At 40.8% G+C, this 27,500-nt stretch overlaps 2 protein-coding genes across 2 annotated transcripts in view; one reads left to right on the top strand and one right to left on the bottom strand.

The window, feature by feature from the left end:
* LOC137997096 (kinesin-like protein KIF25) overlaps positions 1-14,012 on the top strand; it is a 14,328-nt gene extending 316 nt beyond the window's left edge. Inside the window, exons 2-15 of the mRNA XM_068842866.1 lie at positions 1-53; positions 1,646-1,768; positions 3,202-3,331; positions 4,368-4,471; positions 5,137-5,414; positions 5,834-5,983; positions 6,539-6,650; positions 7,763-7,818; positions 8,218-8,517; positions 9,280-9,416; positions 10,622-10,676; positions 11,555-11,655; positions 11,926-12,090; positions 13,622-14,012. The exon at positions 1-53 is cut by the window's left edge and continues 13 nt beyond it. Of these exons, the coding sequence (XP_068698967.1) occupies positions 1-53; positions 1,646-1,768; positions 3,202-3,331; positions 4,368-4,471; positions 5,137-5,414; positions 5,834-5,983; positions 6,539-6,650; positions 7,763-7,818; positions 8,218-8,517; positions 9,280-9,416; positions 10,622-10,676; positions 11,555-11,655; positions 11,926-12,090; positions 13,622-13,731 (1,874 nt within the window). The 3' untranslated portion in view covers positions 13,732-14,012. The remainder of the gene's footprint in view (positions 54-1,645; positions 1,769-3,201; positions 3,332-4,367; positions 4,472-5,136; positions 5,415-5,833; positions 5,984-6,538; positions 6,651-7,762; positions 7,819-8,217; positions 8,518-9,279; positions 9,417-10,621; positions 10,677-11,554; positions 11,656-11,925; positions 12,091-13,621) is intronic.
* A 7,567-nt stretch (positions 14,013-21,579) lies between these two features.
* LOC137994623 (carbohydrate sulfotransferase 10-like) lies at positions 21,580-26,515 on the bottom strand. Its single transcript, XM_068840228.1, has 2 exons — positions 26,322-26,515; positions 21,580-22,415 (listed from the first exon to the last, which is right to left on the bottom strand). The coding sequence occupies exons 1-2, from the start codon at positions 26,416-26,418 to the stop codon at positions 21,583-21,585; spliced, it is 930 nt and encodes a 309-aa protein (XP_068696329.1). The 5' UTR covers positions 26,419-26,515; the 3' UTR covers positions 21,580-21,582.
* Between the last annotated feature and the right edge of the window lie 985 nt (positions 26,516-27,500).

The raw sequence follows: 27,500 nt of genomic DNA, 5'->3' as shown, positions 1-27,500 counted from the left end.
GGATTGTCGCCCTCGAAACTGAAAATGCTATGCTATATCTTAAGCTAGCACAGGTATGTTATGGTGTAATTAATGACTCCAGATTATTAATTCCCAGACGGTAATTACTGTTATCCACGGATGGACTCCTGACGTGGTCTAAAACACTGACTTAATTGAGCAAATGGGTGGTCTAGGGTTGGCTTTCGTCGTGTAAACTTAGAATTGAGGCAAGTTTAATCACAGGCGCCCCAAGCTCAGACTGAGTGTGGCCGACAAAAATATAAGGATTTGTATGGGAAATCGAAGAAGATAATTATATGAAGAACAAATTTCAATTAAAAAGCCTAAACTTATTGCCATTGTGGATGGCTTCCTTTCTGTGTGGTTATTTTCCAGATCCGACAGGATTTGAGCATTTTTTCAATTTCTGGGTTGTCAATGGTTATAATAAAATCCCAAGGCCGAGGCTAAATGCAGTCATGTCGGGAGACCCAGGGGAATAAAGAAATTTGCGATTGACAAACAACGGTCTGTCACCCCTGTAAGGGTCAGTTTGTTATCAACAGTCGAAGTTGGGGCCACTTTCGTGATAAATCACCGCCTTCAAAAGCTCAGTGTTTTGTTGCAATATTCACAGTCTGACGTTGCTCGCAGGAAGGACTGCTATCGTGTTGATGGTGGGTTGAGATGAAAGTTCAATCTTTGGCAATTGATTCTGATGTTGAATTGTGACTGTGGGAACCTTTTATCACGAATAAATTGACTCAAATTGGTGGCTCCTCAGGGATGCAGGGATGGCGCAGTGGTGAGAGCACTTGCCTCCCACCAATGTGGCCCGGGTTCGATTCCCGGACTCGGCGTCATATGTGGGTTGAGTTTGTTGGTTCTCTACTCTGCACCGAGAGGTTTTCTCCAGGCACTCCGGTTTCCCCTCTCCTCAAAAACCAACATTTGACTTGATTTACTTTCATTGTGCCTTTCAGTTTACAGTGTCCCCAATTAGCGCTCCAGTGCTAGAACGACTAGACACTTAAATAAAGTTCCTTTCCTTTCCTTTAGTCTGTGGCGTTGGGATTTTATTATAACCGTTGACAACCCAGAAATTGAAAAATGGCTCAAATCGCGTTGGATCTGGAAAATAGCCACACAGGAAGGAAGCTATCCACAATGCAAATATTAAGTTAAGGTTTTTGACTGAGAGTTTTTTTCATGGTTATAATTATCTTCTTCAGCTTTTTATCAGGATTCCCATACAAATCCTTATACTCGTATTTTTGTCGGCCATGCTCACACTGAGCTTGGGGTGCCTGTGGTTTAATAGTCCAGTGCCTTTTATTTTGGAGGCAGGGGAGAAATGGGAAGTTGAACATGTATTAAAAGACAATCAGTTCACTGTGAATAATAATGTGTACAGTATATATGTGCAATGATTGAAAATAGAGGGTTCCACATCTACAGATGCATGGACACAGCTCCTGTAGTCCTATACTGGCATTGCAGGAGTTTTGTCACAAGTTCCTCACAAAGCCTGTGACAAAGCCGTCTGTGTGTGGATGTCTGTGAGCTCACTTTAAGACAATGAAAAATAAAGTATGTAATATCTCAGTCTAAATTTTTATAATCAATAACAATTATCTTGATAGTGCATAACTCTTCTTGGTAGTGTCAAGGGTCTGTCAGATCCTGTCGACTTGAATCCACCCACTTGAGAAGATTGTTTGATGAAGAAAAGGGTTTTCGAAAGACGTCCTTGCAGACACTGAGAATATCCAGTGAGAAAATACAGGTAAGTGAAGCTTAAGTTTTGCATTCAATTGGTACAAGTCATGTACATGTACATGTAGATGTCGTGGTGTTCTGAACAAGAATTTAGTACCTCTAAAGATCACCAGTTTCAGGCTTTGATCTGCCGTCGTATTGACATTTTTGCATACATGTACATCAGCACTGCAGGAGGAAATAGGTGGTAGGGTTGGTATTACAGTGTACCTTAAACCTCGACCCCCTCAAGGGACTAGCACCCATCATAGGACCTGCAGTGACCTAATTCTGTCAGTGTTATATAATGCTTCAGGAAATGTATGCTACCAGGTTGTTACATGTACATTATAATACCCTTTTGAAGGGGTATCACAAAGGGCTCAAAACAGGGCATCCACTTTTCACTGCCATAAATGCAATTGACACATAGATTTTACTCTGTCTAACACCAGACGATTTTACTCATCAATGGGGATTTACAGGTCTGTAGCCCTTAGCCCTTGGCGGTGAATGGGTTAAAGTGGTACTATGATAATTAAAAGGAATTAAATCTTATTTTTCTTTGGATTTCAAAACTATGTTAACTAAACACTATGTGACCCAAGTTTTAAGGCTTGATTTTAAAAAAAAGACAAGTTGGTTTAGTTTAACTGGAGTTTTGCTATTTAATGGTCTGCCTTTACTTAGTTTAAAACCTTGAGAGCGCTGGATCGAGGAGAAAATGACGTCAAAGACTCACTAGTTTAAGAATTCAATGCTCTTGTACCTGACTGAATTAATATGTAGCATGGGCTATTAAAGACAGGTCAGGTTGACTCTTAATCATTATGGTAACACAAGTGTGAGTTCCGTTTATCAAAGTTAACTCTCTCTGGGCAAAAATTGACTAGTGATGGACTATCAACCCAACTGAGTAAAAGATTGCAGCTATCCAAGACGCTAGAGCTCCAAAGGACGGTAGTGAGGTCAGGTCATTCATGGCCCTAGTGCAGTACTCTGCGAAGTTCATGCTGGATTTAGCGTCGATAGGAAGGCCAATACAAGAGCTACAGCTGTAGCAAGGAAAGGTGTTACGTTTGTATGGGGGAAGAACGGCAAACTACATGTACTTTTGAGAGGCTAAAGCAAATGACCATAGTGCACACAAGTCATGCAGATTATACGTTAGCTTACTACAAAGTAGGTTGCAGGACGAGGATTATTGCAAAGTCGCATTTCCCTATATCCAACCCTCTGAGGACCAGTCAATCAGTTTTGAATGTGAGTAATGGCGGACTGTGAATTTCAAAACTTACATGTACACTCAAAATAAACAGCCTTTGGATAAAATTATTAATATTAAAGCTGAAAAATTTGCCACCCTGAGGCACATGTTAAGCAAACACACACAAAATCTGAAGAAAAAAGGAGTGACTTTATTATCATAGTACCACTTTAAATCTTTCTCAACTAAAACAGGAAGTGAAGCTGGAAATGCATGACCTGAAGAGGAAGGTAAAAGCATTGCCTGAACTGCTGTCTCAAGAGGTGGACAAGACAACAAAACTCACTGATCAGTTTGGATCTATGAAAATGTCCAACATGGAAGGTACTGTACATAATTATTGAATTCAAATTTCAAAGGCACTTGACACTATACACATTTTTTTAAAAGTTGTGTTTACCAGACTGGTTTGTGTCTAGTTTCACCTAAAGCTATTGCTGTGCTGCCTTAATTAGACACAAAAAAGAATATACAGCTGTAGTGAACAACAAAGAGGCCATCAACCTAACTTAAAGTTTGCAGCTATGTAAATTTGCTGGACGTACTGAAAAGTAATTCTTTTGTTTGCTGAACTTTCTCCTTCAACTTTGATGGTGGGAGGCTCCCAAAAAGTGGAAAGTTCAGCTGTAGTTTAACTTACATGCACAACAGAGAAACTCAGATATTGGAATTGTTTTTACACTGAGTTGACATCACAAACTACTTTGCATTTGGACTGAGCATTGCAGAGTACTTTGTGACATCAACAAGGTGTCTCGCTTGGTTATGGATCACACCATGGCTATAATTTTGGTTTTCTCGTGTCTGCTGGTAAATAGGAAAACTGGTTTCAGTGAGACAAAACAAAATATGTTTTTAAAAGGCATTTGTGGATAAAAATTAAAGTGGAAACTTTTGTTGAGGTGTTGGCAACTACAACTTTAGACTAATTAGTCACTGTGGTATGGGTGAAAAATCTGGGTAATATTTTGCAAACAAAATAATACATGTACGGATCACCTAATTCCACCATAATCATCAAGCATTACTACTGTAACAACAGCATTTCATCTGGAGCACTATTTAAAAAGGCAAAAACCTGGTAGGGCATAAGACCTCCACGTTCACCATTTTGCATTCCAAAACAAGAGCAATGGCAAAAAAAAAAGCCAATTTTTTTCTCATTTTTATCCTTTAGCAACCAGTTCTTGTTCTAACTTTTGGGATAAGTAATCCCTATTTTTAAGCACTGTTTTGTGTGCAGAATATCTGGCTAAAATGGTACACACAGGACAAGTTGTATACATCGTTTTAATTATCGATTTTGTACCTTGTCCAACATGTGTGTGATGTCACTACTCATTGCAAAACTTTTTTGCAGGGCTCCAATCAAAGCTTCTTAAGACAGAAATGGAAATGGTGGAGTTCCAGAAAAGATATAATATTGAAAAGGCCAGAAGAATGACACTTCACAACACTCTAGTGGTTAGTATCAGCATTTGTATCTCAAAGTAGTGCAATTTCCTACTCAAGCTGTTCAACAGATTAAAGAAAAGGTTGATTCACGAAAAGGCACATTCAGATCTTTTGAAGAGGAAATTCACGTGAAAGAGAGTTGAGGTATAAAACTTTAATGATAGAGTCCATTTTGAAACAGCCTAAAGTACTGTAAGATGCCAGTTTAGGATCCTCTACGGGCTTATTGGCGATTTTTCGAAATGGCCAGGGGCCCGTTTTTCGAAAGTCCCGAGAACTTTTCGAGCCCGACAAGCCAGTCGTCAAACTGCAATCTGCTCGCTTTGAAAAGCTGATCCTTTAACATGTTTTTGTTGTAAGAAAAACAAAGAGGATTGCGAAGTTTGATGGCTTAGAACCCCGGCGTTGCGAAGTTATAAAGGGAATTGTGGCACCTGAAATAGGCCCGAAAAGTTTCGGGACTTTTGAGAAACAGGCCACAGGTCCCAGTTAGTCTTCATAGCGGTTGAATTGGTAGAGCAGTCTGCACCGGCCTCTGCGAGATCATTGGCTCAAACCCTGTTCAATTCTGAATCTCATCCCCAATGCTGTTTACAGGCCCACAAGTTACACTTGACAATGCTTTTAAATAAATGTTATAGAAAATTTGATTTTCTACCGTTGCGTTGTGGTAGGAAATTCGTGGGAATATCCGAGTTCACTGTCGACTGCGGCCATCCATAGGCCGCCTGGATGCTCCTGGAGATGAGGATTCCCTCGGGATGTCAGGCACGCCATCAGAAAGAGTCGTGCAAGTTCTTGATGAGGAGAAGATTCAGGTGAAACCCTCCAAGCCCATCGGCGGTCAGATGCAAAAGAAAGACTTTGAATTTGAGAGAGTGTATGGTCCGGAAACTGATCAACACTCGCTCTTTGACGATGTGGCTCCTCTTCTGACTTCTCTTTTAGATGGGTGAGAGTTGGTCACTTCGTTTTATTCCGAGTTTTTTTTTTTTTTTTTTTTTACTGTGAGGTCTGTAAGGAATTCAGGAACAACCAATGATTTTAGTAAACCATGGAGGCTTGTACAAGATTTCGATGAACGTTTGAAGAATTACCCTGAAGTCTGGATTATTTTTGAGCGCTTTGAAGCCTCACTTCTCAGTATCAAGGCGCAAAAAACCCTAGCCTGTTCCAGGCTCTCAGATAGTCGAGAAAACGAAAAGAACTGCGTGTGAAAAGCGAGTGCACACGCAGTTCTTTTCGTTTTCTCGACTATCTGAGAGCCTGGAACAGGCTAGAAAAACCCAGACCTGAAAAAAAAAACGTTGTTTGATTGGACTACATCATGAATGACGATTATATGTTTTTTTGTTTTGTTTTTGCCACCAGGTATAATGTATGCATCATGGCGTATGGACAGACAGGATCTGGCAAGACTCATACCATGCTGGGGAGTCATGATTTGGACATGGAGATCGACTCCGAATCGCTGAATAAAGATGAGGGCATCATACCACGATCAGCTAAAGAGATGTTCAGGTAATTCATGAAAGAGGCGCACGATCGAAAGTATCCATTCCACTTTCAAGTGGTAGACCCAAAAGAGTCTGGCCAATACAAACAAGAATTGGGAGTCATTGTCCCGATTTTATCATTCATTGCCATCTCATATGAAGTCAAATACAGCAGCGATTAAACGACAGTATAATGGGATGATAGCATTGCCAGTTCCTCCCATTCAGCGGTTCCATTTTGGGCTAAAACCTAAAAGACGCGTCCCACATTTCTGCCTTAGGAATGGCAACGACTCATGCAAATGGTTAGAACGTCTAGACCTTATTGGATAAGGACAACAAACCACAGCCCCCGTGCTATTTGTTGAGTGATTACCTTCGATAGTGGTCAAAGATTTCTTAACACTATTCGTAAGGAGAACGGAATTTCGTGTGTTAAGGTGTGGCCTGTGAAGTGAGCACGCTATTATCATACAGGCAGTCTCTCTGTTTTGGTACATAGTGAGATTTATTCAAATAAGAAGTGTCTCGTTGCTTTAACGATTAGAGAAAGATTTGTCTTCTTGTTTATTGTTTCCAGACTTATCAGCGAACGGGAAAATCCTGAGGAAAGCTATACGTTGGAAATGTCCGTCTGCGAGATTTACAACAATGAAGTTCGTGACTTGCTTGCTGGAAAGAACGCATCAAGAGTAAGTTCTCTGCGTCATAGCCAATGTAAATCGCAACTAGCGCTTTTGCCCCGTTGTTGTGGGGAGCGCGCGAGGAAGGGAGCGCGCGACGACGGTGAGCGCTGAAGCCGCGAAAACGAGTGGAATGGGGCATGGGTCAATCAAATAAACGCTATCAAATCAAATCAATTTTTGGTTTTGGTGAGAGGCGAAAAGCAGATTACCCCGTCCTTTCTTACCCCACCCTTTCTTGCAGTCTTGGGGACTAAATTGCGAAGGGCCCAGCTCACGATATCGGGCCGAAATCATACATAAAGCTCCTCTGGCATCCGCTTTACGGTACTCGTTTGATATCGGAGCACAGCATCACAGTCTGATGTCATTAGCTGAGTCGATTTTGATGAAGGATCTAAACCGGAGTACCCGGAGGAAAACCTTTCTAAGCAGAGTAAAGAACGTACAAGCTCAACCCACACATGACTCCGAATCGGGTAATCAAACCCGGGACAGATTAGTAGAAGGTGAGGGATATCACCACAGAGGCAATAAGGTTTAGTCGGTGATTATAGTAGATCATTCGTCTGAAATCCAGTGCGCGCAAGGGCTCGATTAGGTACGACCAAAGTGATGGTAGACGATAAATGTCCTGAGTGGGATGCGCATTGTGAGTCCAGTGGGTTAGTCGTGAAGAAATTTATAGATTCTAATGAAACTGTGGTGCTTCGTCGGTGGGAGAATGAAACAAGGAAATTTGGTTTCATCAAACGAGTTGATAAAGGTCGATTTACCACTGTGAAAAATTTGGAAAGCTGGCGTTGCGATCGTTAGCCCATCGTCAGAGCGAATCACGAATGGCTGCCGCCCGAAACGTCAGTTTTCCAAATTTTTCACGGTGGTAATTCGACCTTTATCAACTCGTTTGATTAAACCAAATTTTCAGGTTAGTTGTGGAGGTTTTGATTACCGAGTGAGTGTATGCATGATTCTGGTCCGAACCCTTATCAGGAAAGGGAGGGTCTTATCACAGTAAATCTCGTTTTTAAACTCTCTGTTTGATTTTATTTGAAGAATAAATTTCCGTATGAAAGAAGGGTACATCTCTCGACAGATTGTTCTTTTGTTCATCTTAACAGCTGGATATTGTCACTAGCAGTGAGGGAGCTACCGAGATTCCGTCCCTTGTCACCAAGTATGTTTTAACAACTTAGTAACCACATAATTACTTCCGGATTAGTTTGTGCCACAAATAGCCACCAATCTAATCTCTGCTGGACGAGACTGTCGGATTAAAATTAATGAAAGCAAGTTACCTTGTTATAGTAAATTACAAGAAACTACAACTACAGAGACTCACGACTGAAAACTAGAATGCTGGTAGCCTTCAAAATGACTGATTTTGATCTAATGTTCAGAGCTTGAAAATAAATCGTATGAATCGTCTTCTCATCGTGTGAACTTTTCCACCTTCTAGAAAGTCACGCGGGTCATAATATACCTGGGAAAAAAATTATGACCTATGGTCTCGTAGGAGCTAACCTAGAACAAAAGTATGGTTTGTCTTTCTCTGATTTGATATAATTGTATTCAGAACTGTAACCACAGTACAAGAAGTCATGGCGCTGGTTTATTACGGCATGCAACGACGTCACGAAGACGCGACAATGGTGCATGCGCACTCGAGTCGTTCCCATCTCATCGTGCAATTAACGATTTATACCATCACTTCTGCAAGACAAAGCACCTCTTCCGCATCAAGTGATGCCGCACCTTCACCTCCAAACACTCCAACCAGATCAAGGCGAACACTTCCCACGCCTTCAGTTGGGCACAGTGGTAGGTCCCAATCACCGGCGCCAAAGAGCAAAACAGCGGCCGGACGGCGTTCAAGGTAAAGTTCGTTGCGTTATCTCGATTTTTTAGCACTTGCACTATTGTTTTTAAAATCATAGATGGCATGGTTCATGAGGCTCAGTGTCATGACGCGACACACCTTCCCTATGCTTCGTTGAAGCAGTTGTTTTATAACGACTTGGACCTCTCCCCGTCACGAGGTTCCTCAATTAGTGTGTGCATGCGAAACATAAATTTTTGATCTAGCTGGCATTCATAAATGATAGTTGAAACACCACGCCAATATTTTGGAGGGTAGGTGCCGTAAAGGTAACAAGGGAGGAGACAGCACTCTCCTCAGCAGCAAGGAGGTCACCATGGCAACCGAGCCACAGTCCACCTCCCAGGCACCCGTCAACACGTCACTGAGAGAAACCAGTGTGTGGAGTATATATACTTACCCCAAAATATGGGAGGGAGGGAGGGAGGGTAAAGAAGCAAGGAAGCAAAAAAGCAACTCAAGCCAAAGCACATGGCAATGCCCATGCAAACCCCCCAGCAACCCCCCCCCCCCCCCCCCCCCTCCCAAGTATCCCAGGCGACACCACTGCATTGGCTTGGTTTTAACTTTGCCTAAATTATATTTAGCCTCATTAAAAATGCTATAACATTTGGAATACTATTTTCATTGCTCAGTGTCATTGTTGTTGTTGTTTTTTAATCCACTCGATTGCACTGCGTGCGATGCCTTGAAGGTCTGAATATCTACGAATCAAGCCTTGGTTATACCGTAATAATTGGTCGCAGTATATCTCCTCAGGTCTCCAGCTCCCGGTACTGCTGCTGCTGCTCGGTCCAGATCTCCTTCACCGACCCGTACCAATGGTTCCTCGGCGAGCAAACTGAGTGTGAAGACGAAACTACAACTTGTGGATTTAGCCGGAAGTGAATGTGTCGGTAAGAACGAGGAAACTTACATGAATTGTATAATCATTTCAAAGTGGCCGACGGATCGCGGAAATGATGTGACCCGTAGTATTTTCTAAAACTAGAGGCTTTACTTGTGTGTTGACGTAATCACATTGGAGGGGAAATCCCTTTTGCTCTCGTATAGTGAATTTACAGTATTTTAAGGGACACGTCAAGCTTTATTCTTTAAGCAATTTCGCCGTCCTTACTGATCTATGCAATTTCCCTCCCTTTGCACCGGCTACGCAGGGTAGTGTTATATGGTTCTTAGAAATAAAAATACAGCTGCATTGTTTTTGGCCCCTATCACTACAAAGACGACTAGTCATTGAAGTTTAACTTAAACAGCGTGAAACTACACACGTAAGCTCTGCCAAACACCTTCCTAGCGGAAAAAGGAAAGGTTCAGTTCTGGCCGGTGTCTGTCCAGTGTTTAAATAATCTTTTTATTATTTTGTCTTGTGAAGGTAACGACAAATTCAATCGAGTTATTTACTGTCGCGAGTTCCGTCAACTGTTATGCTTGAAATGAGAGCAGACGGTTTGCACATTACCGCTTCCCTCGGCTAGCCCTTTGTTCTCATTTTAGTTGTTTTCCAAGCCACAGCCGCGCGGATCAGAGGAAAGTCTAAGCGAACGTTTAAACCACAAAGGATTCAAGCGAGAAGCATAAGCTGTTCCTGTTTTTAAGGCTCGTTAGCCCAGTTCTGTTCAAACCGCATGGACTAAACTCTTGGGAGTCGGAAACTTACCCGCAATCCCAGTTGCTCATTTAGAGAAAATTTATCAATTAGTTTTTGTCGCACTCCTACGCTGACGAGGTACTAAACCTTATTAGGAGAGCTTACCAAGAAATTCCATGTTATCGATACAGGAGTAAACGAAGTAATTTTTTTGTTTTATTTTTGTAGGTTTTTGCGCAATATTATTGCACAATGCCCGCATTATCGTTAGTTGTAAGAGTGATAGAGTTTTAGTTTATGGTGAAAGTAGACCCGCACAGTGTGCACAGAGCTACTTCTGTTTCAGAATATTCGGGAACTTGCATATTCCTCGTTTTATCATTGCTGTGTGCTCCAGACGTCACGAAAAAACCCATTCAGTGACAAACTTAGTTGTGAAGATTTATGTTTCCAGTTATGGACTCCGGCCCTGACCTTACAAAAAACAATTCTTTATGTTATTTTTGAAAGGAATGTCTGGAGTAACCGGTGCAGCTTTAAGAGAAACGTCTCACATCAACAAAAGGTAACAACTCTTTTCTGTTGTTGTTGTTGTCGTTGTTGTTGTTGTTGTTGTTGTTGTAACATAAAACGTAAAAGATCGAACTACGATCGCGATGAAATTCTATTAAAAGCCATTTTCAACTGAGATTGATCGCGTGCAAAGCCCATTTTCCCAAAGTACGGAAAATATCCCATATTTGGATTAATGGTCTGACACAGGAAGTCTGTGTGTCAGCTGTTGGGTGCGGTGGGTCAGTGTGTGGTTCACTTGATCGGTCGGTTGGTCGATTGGTGGGTGAGTCTGTTGGTCAGTGACTCAGTTATATTGGGACTTTTTTTCACGCGGGATGCCACAGCCAAACCACGTCAAAAATTTAGTACAGTTTCGTTTTAATCTGAGTCACATGGATTTTCTAGTCACGTTTCTGTGCTTGTCATAAAAGTTGAACCCTGTTGGCCGGAGTTACTACTTTTTTTTCCTTGTACTTTTTTTCCACATTATTGTTGTAGTTTACCATTTTTGTTTCGTTTTGGTCATTCCAATGGCATCGCTTTTTTGTAACGAAAGACACGCAAAATGTCAGGATCCCTCGTGAACGCTTGTTGAAGATGAACTTTTGCAGTTATGAAATCTATAGCTGTAGAGGAAAGAAGCCTGTTTATAATCAGACTTGAAAGGGAATCAAACTCATGTTGTCTGCGATACTTTAGCAGGGTCAACTGCTTGAGTCAGCATGTAGGCTCAAGGCCGATTCACGCTATTTCCCCATTTTTTAGCTAAGAGCATTCATTACTGTAAGGATCTTCCTTTTTTATTTGTTTCTTCAAGCCGTTAATATGTTATTTCATGTTTGGATGAATCGTATAGTAATTGAGTGTACCTAACTTTGTATGTTTCAGTCTGAGTGCATTGGCTGATGTGTTGGGGGCATTATCAGAGCAGCGCTCTCACATACCATACCGTAACACCCGACTCACCCACATGCTGCAGGATACCATTGGTGAGACGCTTACCACGTTTAGTCCCAGGCAAACATGTTATCAAACAATGTAATTTTATTTCGTAAAGTGTTGCGGGACTATGCGGGGGAAAAAACTCCTATACATTACTATTAAACTACTGCAGGAAAACCGTGAGGAACATTAAAGCTTGAAATCTATAGATCCTGTAGAATCATCTCAACTGTAAATAGTTATATTTTATACTTTGAAGAATTTTTTTTTTTTTTGCACACCATTACTGACGGGCTTGAACTTTCATCCTATCTTAGGTGGTGATGCCAAACTGCTTGTCATGCTCTGCGTTTCTCCTGCGCAGCGGTTCATCACAGAAACTCTTCAGTGTTTAGGCTTTGGGTCACGTGCTCGCCAAGTTGCTCGAGGTCAAACTAAGAAGCGGAGGCCGACTTCATTTGTACCAAACAGTCTAAGTATAGGTTAGTATCATTTCCTCCCCAGTCCTAACCCCCGCCTCTTGCTCCCTCCCCCTAGCTGGTCTGAAACAAGAATACGTTACTGCGATAAGCTTGGCTATTGGCTGACAAATCTTACGTCGCCTTCTGAGGTTGAAGGATTGGTCAAAGGGACGTCAGTTGTGATTTTTTTTTTCACGTCAACCTATCAGAATTGAAGCAATAACATGTAACTTGCTCAACCGCGGCAATTTCTGCGCTTTTAAGTGCCCATTGGTTGTACTTTTGCTTCTGATTGTTTGTAAAATTTGGCTCGAAATTTGACCTTTAATCACTAAAAAGGAAAGGAAAGGAACTTTAGTTAAGTGTCTAGTCCTCTAGGGCCGTGGAGCACTAATAGGCCACTTCAGAAAATACCATAATATTCTTTGTCTGTCCTCCCAAGTTTTGCATAAGCATTGTTTCCAGTTTCTCTTGGGACTTGCGATGGTCCCAAGAGAAAATAAAAACAATGTTTATGCAAAATTTGGGGGGACAAACAAAGACTATTATGGTGTTTTCCGAAGTGGCCTATTGGGGATACTGTAAACTGAAATCAACAAATTAACGCAAATCAAATCAAATGTTGGTCTGTGAGGAGAGAGGAAAACCGGAATACCCGGAGAAAACCCTCTCTGAGCAGAGCCTCGACCCACGTATGATATGACGCCGGGTTCGGAAATTGAACCCAGGCCACATTTGAGAAGCGAGTGCTCTCACCACTGACCCATCCCTGCACCCCTCAGGGTGTAGGGCTGGCGCACTTTCGGCCCTCAATAGTTGGATCATCTTGTAGTCGTGATTCTGTTATGATTTGCCAACATAACTTTGGGTATGGTTATCATTGAAAACCATTGTAGAATGCTGAAACATCTTCATTGTTAGCATTTTCAACTTCCTACGTGTTGAATATGTTCAGGATGGCATGTAATGAGATTCACACCGATTTTGATACATGTAAGTGTTGCGCGAAGTGTCTTTTTCCCTTTCTCATTAACTTTAAAAAAAATGCTTGTGCTTAGAGATTGTCCAACCTGAAGAATATAAGAATATACAAAGAATATACGTCGGAAAGTGTTATCCAAACTCTGCTCGGCACGTAAACTTGAACCGCTGTGAAAATGTTAACGCTAAAAACAGGTTGCAAATTAATGGAGACAGTTCACGTTCTTGGGGCGTTATTAATTTACCTATTATCTCACACACTGCAGCCCCCTTACCCCCTCCCCATCAATATTGCTGGCAATATAAAATAATTCTGAAAACTTGAACAGTCAACATTGAAAGGGGGAGAGGCAGGGGGGAAATGGGAAAGGTTGGAATTCTAGATCCGGTGGGTATCACCAATTTTGAAACCTGTAGTGTTGTAGCATTAACTCTATTGTAGTTGTAAATACGTAGTTGACGCTTGAATTAATCAAGGCAATTCGTCCTCGATACCCTTGTCAAAATTGAGCACGCGTCTTATTACTTGCCGGCCTGGACATTAATGACCTTCCGATTTTTAATTTTTTAGATCTTGCTCAGGTTGGACAATCCTTAAGGAGCAACGGGAATAATCTTTCTCCAAGAATATTGGATCTTCGAGGTGGAGGACGCCGAAAATCAAACTTCAATTTCGATTAAAAAAATGTGTTCACTGATCAAGCATTGACTTGTGACTTACTTGGTCATCGTCGCCAACCGAAGCTAAAAGAGAGCAAGAGAAGATGCTAACAGTACCAAATAAGAGCAGCTTATTAGAGTTGCTACAATTGGTCACTATCGCAGCGTTGACTTTGAGAAGAACAAGAACACCAAAAAACAATGGGCCGGTTTTTTTAAACGAACTTTATAAAAAGACTGCGGTTTTCGGCAACAGTCGTACGTTTTACTTCCACAACGTTCTAGAAGTGAGTTGCTTTAAAGTGCCCATAACCCCAAAATATTTTTTTCGCTAAAATGAATGTTTGCACCTGTTCGAGACGCATTGCGGCCATTTTTTCCTTTTTCTAACAAATCCTGCCATTTTATAGGCTTCGGAAGTTGCGAAAATCCAAGCATCTTTTGTTCACGACCGAATGAAAAGGGAAGTGGGTCTATTCCTGTTTTTACGTCACAATCTACTTTTCATGCATTTTTACAAAGAGTTAATGCAATGTAAATCAGTTTGTGACGTAAAAGCAGGAATAGACCCACTCCCCTTCTAACTCGGTCGTGAACAAAAGATGCTTCGATTTTCGCAACTTTCGAAGCCTCTAAAATGGCAGGATTTGTTAGAAAAAGGGAAAAAGGCCGCGATGCGTTTCGAACAGGTGCAAACATTCATTTTAGCGAAAAAAATATTTTGGGGTTATGGGCACTTTAAGTAGATAAATGCTTTGCTTCTCTGCTCTCGTCTCCTCGGTTTTGCTTTCGACTTTTGAGAGAGTTGGCATTGCATTTACAGCAAACAGCAAAGACCAGGTTGTGAGATTTGTGTTTGGCCAGAACAAAACAAAAAATAACTTGTTTAAGTTTAACTCGTTGAGATTGTGTTTTCTACAGATATCAAGTAACTTCTCAGAAGGGAGAGAAGTTTAAAATTTTCGTACTTTATGAGAAACAGCAGCCTACCTTTTTTCCGTTACCGGTTTAACGTAAACGCGATGTTAAATCTCTCTAATGAACAGCGTTGTACACTACGATTGAGCAAAATCGATTCTCATTCTCAGCTAATTACATCTGGCTGATGTGGTGCTTTGCTCAAGGATAATACATAGAGACCGCGTGGTGGCTGCTAGAGGCTCCTTTGTATGTGTGCTCTCGGCTGTCTCGTCCAGCTGTTCCCTTCCCAATCCAGTCCTCGAGACTGCAAAAGAAGATTGATTAGCACGACCTCTTTGTTTGTTTAAAAATCTCTTGGAATTACCCCCATTTTCAGGTAACACAGTACAGAAATAGGTACTAAATGCAGTGCAAAATAAGTAATAAACCAAGCATTCTGATTGGTCCATGATCATAGAAAGCTATAGATAACCAATCATATGCTAGGCCTGGGTGGTGCAATTTTTGTGCGATTACGTGATACACGTACGTTGCTTCTGATTTGTAGCCCATTTCCGAGTTGCCGCGTTCCTCAGTTTCAAAGCGAGTCCTGGTGAACAATCATTCAATTGCAAATGGAAATGCGTTGCGTATTCTTGTGCAAATCAAACTAATTTCAAGACTCACTTCGAAACCGAGACAAACAGCAACTCGGAAATGGCCCATTTCGACAGGCTTACTCAATATTTTTTCATGTTTATTATTAACAAGTAATCGCATGGTTTTGGAGTGCAATTTGGAATAAATAAGCACTCGCGGGTTTTTTTAAGAGTACAAATGACATATTCGCCTTACGGGCTCGTGCAATTTTGTTTGTCTTTGTTTGCTCATATTTTTCCAAATTGCATTCGAAATCATGTGATTCTGGCCTATACAAATACATTGGCTGTGTGCGCCCAGGGCGTTTTTTTTCTTTTTTTGGTACTTTTCTTTGTGTTCTCGTCCCGGCAACGACGTGGTGTGACCAAATTTGAGGTTGAGGATATGTGGAGAACATGACCACCCGATGAAGTCATTAGTATTTTTTTATGGAATTCTCGTAGCTGTCTTGTCATTTTTGCTTGACCTTTTTGCTTCTTCAATCTTCAGTCTTCTTGAGAGTTCTCCATTGTGGTTTCTTTACACTGACGTTGTACAGTGAAGACTTTCACCTTTCGCCAATAACCCGCACTTCATGCAAACATATACATTTATTTGATCGAGTCCTTTAATGGGAAGACATGAGCCCAACAAATTGACCTGCTCTCAACTGAGTGGCTTCATAGCGCATTTGGTAGAGCATTGCACCGGCAGAGGTCATGGGTGTTCAACAACATCTTCCCATTAAAATGGCTTCCTCAAAAGCTTAAACTGTTGTGGTAGCTCTTGTCGTGTTTTTTCTGTGGACAAGCTAATTTTGCAGGGCGCTGTGATTGTTCCAAAGAGCTCAAATGTTCAAGATATTCAAGTCAAGAGTTTTGACTTGAATATCTTGTCTTGCCTTGGGAGTTTGAAACTTTCGACCTATCCAAAGACAAAGTAATTCCTTCAGCGAGCCAACCTGTTTCCCAGCTCAGGACCTTTCCCTTCGCTTTGGGGTGGGGCTGCAAAAGGGTTAGGGAACGGGAAAAAAGCGAAGGGAAGAGGTCTTTGGAACGAGGTTGTCAGCTCGCTGATTAAATCTGACTATAGAGTGTTTTCATATGACGTCACGGCGGCCATGTTGGTGGAGTAAAACAAAGAAACAACGGCCATGTTGGAGGAGTGATATATTCTTTTGAGAATTGAACTCTATTTTTATGAAAATTCTTCCTTTTGTTTTAGTATGCAAATATGGCTGCTGGTCACATGAGCAAAAACACTCTATTTACTACTTGATGAGGTTGTGTTTAGCGTTGTCACCATATCGGCGTATATAAAGCAAAGGAGAGGCCCAGTAGCTTTGCAGACGTCGTCTCTGATTGGAGAATGAAACAATGGATGATAGGATAGAAACAATACACCTACAATCAGTGACAAATTCATTTGGGACACTTACATTCAAACAATCTTATAGTTTGGGCCTTTGACACCTCTTCCCCATCCCATCATTCAATTTTGGGCTGAAATGGGAGATTTTCCACACAGCACGCACGACACCTGAACTGGCCTCCACACAACATTGAATTGCGGGGAGGGGGGAAGGAGGGAGTGCAAAATTTTTCAGTTCGTCTTACAAATAACAACAAGTTAAAAATTATATTCAAGAAGCGTGTCTGTTCCATCTTATGTGTCCATGATTGTAGCCCTGATAACAAAACACACTTCAGGTCATAGGGACCAATGAAAGTAGCTGTTTGGAGTAGCTACAGGATTACTCCAAGAAAGACACAGTATAGTATAAGTATATATAGTATAATAGTATGTATGTATACTCTCTACATGTAAATCTATAAATAGTGGAGAGTACAAGTGTATGTAGTGTATATAAAAGTAAAGTAAAACATGTATAGTTTGAATACTACAAATTAGCCAGTTCGGAGATTTAAAAAACGCGTGCGCGCGTCGGGATTAAAACAAGCCTATAGCCTATAATTTTATTCTCGGTTGTGGAAAATAGATTTGCGTTCAAAATCTTTTGTATTTTCAATATATACTTGTTTTGATCCCGAAGCGTTGCTCTGTTCTTGCAACTGGCTAACTTCCCTTTCATAGTTACCGTGCGTCCGGGAAAACCTTGAACACCTAAAATATGTCAGGAGTGCTTATTGTTTTACAGCCAATAGTGTTTGAGGACTTCACACGCGAAAACCGCAAACTGAATAACCGTTATTAGTCGAAGGACATTTCTTTGTCAAGAAAAATCGTTTTTCCGTAGTTTGTTTCAAGTTATCTATTTTATTCGCAAAACGACCAGAATTAGCTCAAATTAAATCAATTACCCGGAAAATCTAAAGCCGACACCATTCTTGCCCTGCAAACATAACCACTCTGCAGTCTAGCGAGAGGATTTCGGACGCGTGATTGGACAGAAATTACATTTCTGACATGTTTCAGGTGTTCAGGATTTTCGCGGTCCCACGGAAATTATTTTGTTAGTCGGTTCTACGGGACCATTCAACTTCTTTCTGAACGTATTTGCACATGTTCTGTTGTCGTGAATTAAGATCCATGTTGCTCCACCACGCTCTACCCTCGTCTGACCTTATATCTCAGTCGGTAGAAAAGGGCAATTCCCATCAAGAACGGAGAGGATTTAAGTCGTCAAACTTTACAGTCATTTTGCTTTTTGTTACCTTGAAAATATGTTGAAAGATTGGCTTTCCAAAGCGAGCGGTTGGCAGTTTCAAGAATGGTATTTCGGGCCCGTCGAGTCTTTGTCAACACGCAATACCGCGCTGTTTGGATTCTCCGATAGACCCCGAACCAATTCCACCTGTTGTCCGGGGTTTTGTATATGTTTTTTGTGAAAGTGTTTGTTGATATGCAGAGAGAGTAATGGAAATCCTCTAAGTCTTCTGATTCAACAGTGTTTCCCACACGGTACACCAGGGATTTAAATCCCGTGGTGAGATTGGCTTTGACAATATAATGGAGGCCAAATTTTAGGTGAGATTTTTCCGTGTTGGACAACTCGATCGTGGTCCGTCAAGTTGATGATGGGTACACAGTAATCGTCAACCTGTCTCGCACGATTTCCTTCGGCGAGTAGGTGTGTCATCTTGTTTTTTTTTGTTTTGTTTTTTTTTTTTGTGGTTTCCAGTGAGTTTCGGCGCTCTGTTCAGAGTTGTTTGAGGTTCGAACAAGATGAGAAGGTTTAGATGTTAATAAGCAGTCAGAGCCAGCCAAGCACATTAGAACCACCGCCCATTCATGGTTAAAAAGGAGAATAAAAGAAGCGTTCTACATCACACGCTTCTGTCCAGAACCAAACAAACAAGTGCAATCACTGGACCTCACCTTGTTCCCCATGGGAACAGGTATTACATAACTGGCATTGCCTGAACTATAAGAACACGGAGCATATGCAGATTATTTCACTCTGATGATGATCAAACTGATCAAACGTAGACGCATACTTTTAACAGCCTTTACCTTAAATTTATATATTTTACTTTTATTGGCGAAATATACATAACAGTCAAAGGTTAGTGCTGTTTTTCAGAAAATTATATTATTGAGGCCAAATCTATTTCCAACACATACAATTTAATTTAAGTAGCTTGCAAACACTGTTGCTACGAAACTAAAACAACTAAAATGATTCCATGTTACAAATGCACATATCCAGGCTAGAATAGACCAAGAAATTAGCAACGATTAGATACAAAATAAGACGTTAATTAATTACAGCCGTTGTTAGATTTCCAGGACGTGAAAGCAGGTCAAATATCTTAAGTACGAACGAAGTTTACCTGTGATATATAGTTATGAAAATTTATTATATACTAAAAAAAATATCGCGTTTCTGATTGGTCAATGGCGAATGCATAAACAGGTTACAGAGTGCAAAAGAGGTTAAGGAGTGCAATACAGACGTTGATATGGAAACAAAGCGATGGAGCGATTTTGTTGAGTATAATAACTAAAAATCCCATGAACTTTCTCGTGCATTTCGTGATTTATGGTCACTTGTGATGTTTTGGAAAAAATTCAAATAGCACTCACCTACGGCTCGTGCCCATAAATGACGAAATGCACTCGCGTTCATACGATTTCCTATACTTTTAATATATCTCTCAGATAGTACGCGCGCTGTGATTGACTAAATTAGCTGGCCGTATTCTACAGTACGGCCCGCTGTGCAGCCAGCTAAATTTAAATTTTCGATAAAACATTATCTAGCAAGTTTTTCATGTCGTTTCTGTTACATAAACTTGTAAAGCTGTTTGAATCGCGCAAGCAACTATTTCAAACAGCCAAAAAGATTTAGTTTTTCGGATTTTGACACGGCAATCTTTGTAGCTTCGACGAGTTTCCTTGCCCGCGCGCAGGATTAAACTCAGAGATATAATAAGTATCTTACTAACCTCGTTTTCTCGGTCTGTACTGCAAGTTACAGATCCTCGTTTTTTTCCTGTTGATTTATGGCCCAAGCGCGAAGCCCGCGGGCCATAAATCAACGAGAAAAGTTATATTGTGGACCTCGAACTTGGTTAGTAAGAGGTATAATTATCCTGACAGTGATAAAACAAGGGAGAATACGTGCATCGCCGAGGCGCTAAAGGAAAGAAAAGCAACATGAATGACAAAAGCGCATAATCAAGTTGAACACATATGTCGAAATTCAAAGTCATTTAAAGGGCAGCATTAGAAATTTTATTTATTTTTTTTTTCATGTCTAATGACAGAAGTCCATAACCCAAAAGTGTCGATCTGCGATGGAATGCGGCCCGTTAGTCAGTACTGTATTATCATTCTATTAGGGAGTTTAAGCAAAGACGACGGGTACAGTTACGGAAACACCACAAAGGAAAAATGCTCGTGCTGCACAAGCAGCACGAATTTCCGTGCATTTCTCAGCCGTACTCCACAAAACAACAACGTGAAATCACCAAATTTTAGGTTTTGACGACATCAGTAAGCCCTGGTTCTAGACCAATCAGGAGCGTTGCGGTCATTACTCGAAGTCTGATTGGCCATCATTTGGCGGGACCTGTATTCTGAATTTTGCCAATAACACCGTAATCTCATAGGTCAAAGCCAAATAAGAGAGATCGACACTTCTGACCGATGAGCGAGGGTTGCAGTAAATGTAACTAAGAAGGGATTTGCTTGAAAACAAGGTACTGGGCTTGTCGGTGCTGTTGCCCGCGATGAGCAAATTTATCTCTGATACTTCTCATTATGACTTCCCTTTCAATATGCCTGCGATAATGGATACTTGCAATTGTCAGCGTACCGGACTAAATTTCTTCACTTCCAAATTACTTGCTAAATGACTTAGAACGCATTCAAAAGGGGGCACTTTCAGTCATTAATTTCGATATTACTTATGGGAACTAATCTACTTAATCTAAATTCATTAGTAGACCACAATAAAAAATTGTGCTAGTCTTCGTTCGTGACTATAACGGAGAATAACGCGCATCGCTTACAAAAGCCTTTGCCGCCCTTTCATCGCCCGAGATATGCTTTTAGGCAAACGCGCACTCATGATATCTTCAGCTTTAATACCAACAGGGCTAAAAATAATTTCATTACGCATTATTGTAATCGCATAAATAATGTAACTTAGTGGAATTAGCTTTAGAGCGAGTTTCAATTGAGTGTCGTAAAACCAAAACCAAAGTAATTATTTTGGCCAATCAAAAAGGACGGAGACAATCCAGTAAACCAATCAAAACTCGAAGTAATTACACGAAGCCGACACAAAGCGCTAGCCACGATTGCTTTTGGTTGCTTCTGATTGGTTGAAAAAATGGCGCGAGACCTTTGAACCAATCACTGAGTGAAGTCAGGAACCCATGACCCGGAGCCTACAACTCTACTGTGTTCGTGTAACGGCGTTTTCACAGACCGATTTATTTTTAGATTGAATTTCCCGCGAATGAGACTCCCACAGGAGCCCGATGACCAATTACAAGAAATTAAGCTGACCTCATAGGGTCACCAAACAGGAACTGCCTTTGTTTTTTGACCTAATTCGCGGGAAGGGCTAGTCTAAAAATAAACCTACTTGTGAAAACGCCGTTTCACAGACTCTGTATGGAAGTTGCACGCTCCGGATGGGCTCCTGGTGAAGTAATGCAAAACCAAAGCAATTCGCTAATTACTTTCTACCCTCAATTGAAAACTGCTCTATACCTCTATATTTTCCTATTAAGTTTTGATAGTTTATTTATCCTAAACCAATTGTTATTACATACTCTTTTAATACATATATTTATAATGTAATGCACAATTCAGCCCTAATTGCCTGCGCAATATCTATAAAAGTATCTATCTATCTATTCAATATTTTTGCCGAAGCGCTTCTTCTGTGATGGTCTTATTCCTCAACAGTCCTTCTACCGGACCAGGAAAATCGTAGCCATATAGTTTGAAATCTAACTCAAAAATTTTACCTACTTTCAAAAGTTCATCTTTTGTAAGCTGGGAATAGTATTCCAGAATGTAAGGTTGTGATTTTGACGGACGGTAATCTGGAAAAGTAACAAATTTATCAACGCCTATGATCTTTAAGAGCTGAGGTGCTTCCATGGGCAAATTTTCAAAGTGTCCTATAAAATCATAATTCACTTCACACGGACAAATAAGTTCGTATGCACGCCAGTGCTGGTTAGTTTCAAGTGACGTTTTGTCGTTTCGTAGAAGATCCTTTCTCATGAACTCGGAGAATGAGGTGTCGGTGCGTTTTACTTCATCATGACTGACGCCTGGGTGAAACATTTGCTTAAACCAACCTTGTTTCTTCTGGTCCTTGTAGGCGGATGCCAGTCTTTCAATAGGTTCACGAACAAACATGGCTTTGTAGTAAGTCTCCAGGATTTCCTTTCTCTTCTCAGGAGTGTAATCTTTTAGCCACTTGAAAATTTTCTTATCGTGAGCGTAAGTGTCGATCCCTTTTCCATCATTCTCCGCTCTGTATAGGACGTTCTTCCAAGTTGTACACGAGACTTTTGGAATAAAACAAAAGACGAACTTCAACTTCTCAATTACAATAAAACGTGTGAAATCAGCTTCCTCGATGAAAGACGGGTTTGGCGGTTTCTTTGAGCAATTCTCTCTCAAAAGACGCTGTCTTTGCCTCATTTGGGAGCTTAACCATGCAGGGCTCCAGTCTCCTGGTAAAGATAAAAGCATCAGGAGTAATTATTTATATTGATTAAGGCAATGAGATGTTCAATCAGTGTTCGTCAGTCAATCGAACACTCAGTTCGTCACTCGGTCAGTCATTCAGTCCGTTGATGTATAAATCAAGTCAGATCTTTCAGTTAATGACTTTGTCACTCAGTCATTCAAATTATCAGTCAACCGGCCAGTCGAGCAGTCAGTAACTCAGTTGACTCTTAAGTAAGTCAGTCAGTCAGTCAGTCCACCAGTCAATCTGTCTGTCAGTCAGTCAGTCTGTCAACCAGCCAGTCAGTCAACCAGTCAACCAGTCAGTCTGTCAGTCAGTCAATCAGTCAACCAGTCAATCTGTCAGTCAGTCAATCAGTCAACCAGTCAATCTGTCAGTCAGTCAGTCAGTCAGTCAGTAAACCAGTCAGTCAGTCAGTCAGTCAGTCAGCCAGTCAGTCAACCAGTTAATCTGTCAGTCAGTCAGTCAGTCAGCCAGTCAGTCAACCAGTCAATCAGTCAATCAGTCAACCAGTCAATCTGTCAGTCAGTCAGTCAATCAGTAAACCAGTCAGTCAGTCAGTCAGTCAGTCAGTCAGTCAGCCAGTCAGTCAACCAGTCAATCAGTCAGTCAGTCAACCAGTTAATCTGTCAGTCAGTCAGTCAGTCAGTCAATCAGTCAGTCAGTCAGTCAGCCAGTCAGTCAACCAGTCAATCAGTCAGTCAGTAAACCAGTCAGTCAGTCAGTCAGTAAACCAGTCAGTCAGTCAGTCAGTCAGTAAACCAGTCAGTCAGTCAGTCAGCCAGTCAGTCAACCAGTCAATCAGTCAGTCAGTCAACCAGTTAATCTGTCAGTCAGTCAGTCAGTCAGTCAGTCAATCAGTCAGTCAGTCAGTCAGTCAGTCAGCCAGTCAGTCAACCAGTCAATCAGTCAGTCAGTAAACCAGTCAGTCAGTCAGTCAGTAAACCAGTCAGTCAGTCAGTCAGCCAGTCAGTCAGCCAGTTAGTCAACCAGTCAATCAGTCAGCCAGCCATTCTGCAGTCAGTCAGTCAGTCAGTCAGTCAGTCAGTCAGCCAGTCAGTCAACCAGTCAAATCAGTCAGTCAGTCGAACCAGTTAATCTGTCAGTCAGTCAGCCAGTCAGCTAGTCAGTTAGTAAACCAGTCAATCAGTCAGTCAGTCAGTAAACCAATCAGTCAGTCAGTCGTTTAGTCATTCAGTTGATCGTTCGATGATGGTAGGTTTCAAGGAGTGACGTTACGTTGGTGTCAGAGATCAACTGGAAGAGCAAAAACTAGCGAGGAGGAATGGAGCAAATTATATGCCATGTGGTTCCTACGTTTTCGCAGTACCAACTTACAAAGGTCTTACTGAACGTAAACAGGCCGTGTTTTTTTTTTTTTTTTTTTTCAGTTTGTTAACTTGTGGCCCAAGCGTAAAAGCACGAGGCCATCAATTGATTGAGCTGTAATAAACTCGAGGCGGTAAAATGTTCAGTTCGACCCTCGAATTCGGTGAGAAAAAGTTATACAGGTTGGTGCGAGAAGAATTTTAAGATGTCTTCTGGGATAATCAAGGCCTGGGATAATCAAGGCCCGGTCTCTCAACCCTTCAATGTCCATAACCTGCTGGATATGAAATGATTATAACCAACACGGCGCTACGCCGCGTTTCGTTCGTTATCTATCACTTCATATCCAGCGCGCCCTCGTAGAGTAATTGTTAATTATGCGCGAGACTAAGTTGAAAATTTAACAGAAGTAAAGCAAAAGTAGACAAATTTCATTTGTGCGCGTTGTTATAGCAGGCTTGAATTACATTGGGTCGTTGGTAGATCCCAGCGTTCAAGCCCTGTTCTGACAACTCGTTGAATTTGACCCTGCTGGATAGCCCATTGTTTAGCCTGCGTAGCAAGCGTTCCTGTGCCGATCTCCATAGATTTCTGGGTTTTCCTTTCCCTAAAAACGCACAGGAACGCTTGCTACGCAGGCTACCCATTGTTCAACTTCTTCGTCGGAAACACTTGTAAAGCTGAGTCAACCAGTCCAGCCAGTTGGAACTCTTCACAATTGTTGTCACGGTCAAGTGAAGCTATGATCCCCGCAGTTATGAACGCAATTTTAGCAATTGCGTAGAAAAGCCTGAAAAGTTCAGGATTTTAACGGGGTTTGAATGAATGAATCAACGAATGAAATGATATATGGAAGGAGTCATATATATATTGAACTGCGCATATGAAATCAAGTGAAGCTATGATCATAAATCAAATGAAGCTATGATGATCATAGCTTCACTTGATTTCATATCCGCAGTTTAATATAATTCCTTTTATTTTATTCGTTAATTGTTGTTGTTTCGTTGATTTCTTTTCATTGGCCCCGAAAAGCCTCTACGGGGAGAAGCCAATTAATGTGCACGTATACATGAATGTATGTATGTGAGGCAACCTCTACAAAATAATATTCTGCAGTGTAAAAAGACCAAATATAAGGAGCCAGACAGCCAGGTTGGCGTTTTACATGGTGAAGTTGTTAGACCGGCCATCAAAAACAAATCGGTTGGTAGTCACAGCGAGATTCAAACCAGAAGGTTCCGTATGAAAATCTAGTGTTATGAAAGTTGAGCCGAGCATAGAATTTAAAACTTTTAGTATGTGACCACAATCAAACAATTTGATTGCGTCGATCTAAGAGGATCTCTATTCCAAACACCAGACACGCCCGCCAAATGGAAATATCCCAATTACCAGCAAATGAAAATAACTAAAGGTCCTAAAGATATTGGTCTTTTTTTTCAAAACATAGATGATTAAAAGATAGTGAACGAAGTCTTAAAATTATTTTAGAACAATTCAACCAAAAGGGAGCGGTTCCTTTGATGACGAAGACTATAAATTCAGAAGAAAGAAATAGGCATAATGGAAAAACTTATGCCTATTTAATCCTGAATTCAAGACAAAAAATGGCAAGTGACGTGACCGCTAAGAAAGAAAAAAAAACTATGACCATTTTTACTATTGGAAAAACCTATTTGTGTGAGGCTTAAAAAGTTCTTTGTTATATATCATTTATCTGTAAGTCATTTGTCCTGCTCAACCAGTCTGTTCAAATTATTTTACTGGGTATGAGAATATATATTCGCATAAATTAAAACCCTGAGTTGTTTCTCTTCTGCGTGCTACGTTTCTAAAACCTGCGACAAAACCTGAGTGGCTTGTGGCTCTGGCTCGTCTACTAATTCACAATATATATTCCGAATTTTTGAAATTTAAAGCCGTCAACGCTTCTTCACACTTTAAAGCTTAAATGTTTAATTGGTTTGTTTATGATTTGATACTCTTCATTGCATATTTAGTTTTAGGTTTTTATTACTTGTAAACAGTATTTTTAAACGGTTTACAACTTTCACATCAAGATCATCAAATTGAACGTACCCCAAACTTTTACAGTTACACCATGACTTCGAAAAAATAGAGAGAAAAATATTCACCCTAAATACTAACAGCCTGGGGGAACGGAAAAAAAATTAATAGGATCAGTCTAATTAATTGTTACAGATGTGAAGTTTGCCGTTTTGACTTTTCGTCGACACTGAACAAACGCAGCTTACGAATGGTTGTTATTTTCCGGAATAAAAACTATTTATTCTTTACTCTCTCCTCTCGAAAAATTTCGATGACATTTTCCGGTCTACAATAGAGAACCCAGCATCGCGGTTTTGTCCAAAATTTTATTTTCAAATATCCTTTTATATTTGACTTGCCGTGTACTTCCAACGAAAATCATGAAGTGTTTCCGTTTTGCCTTAAATTCATTGGATCCACCGAACGAGTTTAGTATTGGCGAGTTTTGAGTTAAAATGAGATCATCGTGGGAAAAAAGCCCAGTTTTGTAAAAGACTGACTTCCTTACCTTTTGGGGCTTGCGGATACTTCCAGATTATACAACCAACCGTCGCAAATATAATTAAAACTAGAACAAATTTCTTGGTTCGGTCGCGAAAAGCCATTGTCACTCTTTTTCGTTTCGTCTGAAAAAATAAGACTGACAACTTCGATTTCAACGTACAGTATTTGGAACTGCAATTAACCTGTTAATGGTTTCGGTATTAATGAATAGAACTCTTACTTGGCACAGCGAAAACAATACCCGCTACGAGCTTAAGGTTTCCTAGGGAATTAGATCAGCTCTTCGATTCATTCAGAGTATACCACTATGAATAAAGACCGGGAGAGTTTCCAAGGAAACTACCCGCGAGAGAGGTCGCTTTAATCGAGTCCGAGATGGATAATTTGGAAACTTTTAGTGCTTTGTTGTCAACTGCACGGGCTGAGCATTTGATAAATATCAAGTCTTAACGGTGCAAAAAAGGAACAAGGACTAATCGGAAAAATAAAATTATGAATGTGATAATGAATAAGGAGCAATATTCCGATGTATAAAGAATAAATTGCTTCGGTAGAAAAGAGAGATGCCACGCAGGTACATCGCTTGCATCCTTGATTATTTAGGTTTAGATTTTAAAATTTTTATTAAAGTAACCAGGGTTAGGAGACGAAGCCAAAGGATTATAGTTCTCATCTGTTGAAACCTGAAATTTGGTGATTTCTCGTCGTTATGCAGAGCTACCTGAAAATATGTGCTAAAATTGCCGTGCCCGAAGCCCAGCACTATATTTTTCCTCTTTTAACCAATGATATTATTCTTGGATTTCACATGACGTCACGGCCGCCATGTTGGTGTCCCCAAACAATGAAATGGCGGCCATGTTGGTGTCCTGATCCAATCCTCCGGGAATTAGCTATTATTATATTATGCTAACGTCTTCTTCTTTTTTCGTCGAAAAACATGGCTGTTGATCACGTGAGTGAAACCCAAATTTGTGGGAAAACCAGAGTAGGAAAGAACCAACAACTAACTCAACTAGCCATATAGGACGCTCGGACCGAGAATCTAACCCGGGCCACATAAGTGAGTGCTCTCACCACTGCGCCACCCCTGCTCCCTGTGTTGTTTTGTTGTTGCCGTGGCCGTCTTAGACTTTGTTCAACTTTATTCACCCTCTTCAATGAAAGGGAAGGATACCAGAGG

The sequence above is a fragment of the Montipora foliosa genome, chromosome 3 (assembly GCF_036669935.1).
Source record: "Montipora foliosa isolate CH-2021 chromosome 3, ASM3666993v2, whole genome shotgun sequence".
NCBI classification, from domain to species: domain Eukaryota; kingdom Metazoa; phylum Cnidaria; class Anthozoa; order Scleractinia; family Acroporidae; genus Montipora; species Montipora foliosa.
The sequence above is the reverse complement of the archived record's forward strand: the minus strand, read 5'-3'. Positions and strand labels throughout refer to the sequence as shown.

Bases quoted from the DNA above. Each gene is read 5' to 3' on its own strand.
- LOC137994623 (XM_068840228.1), bottom strand. From the start codon at position 26,418: ATGGCTTTTCGCGACCGAACCAAGAAATTTGTTCTAGTTTTAATTATA. The intron at 22,416-26,321 runs GTAAGGAAGTCA...TATCTTTACCAG, and splicing joins GTATCCGCAAGCCCCAAAAG to GAGACTGGAGCCCTGCATGG.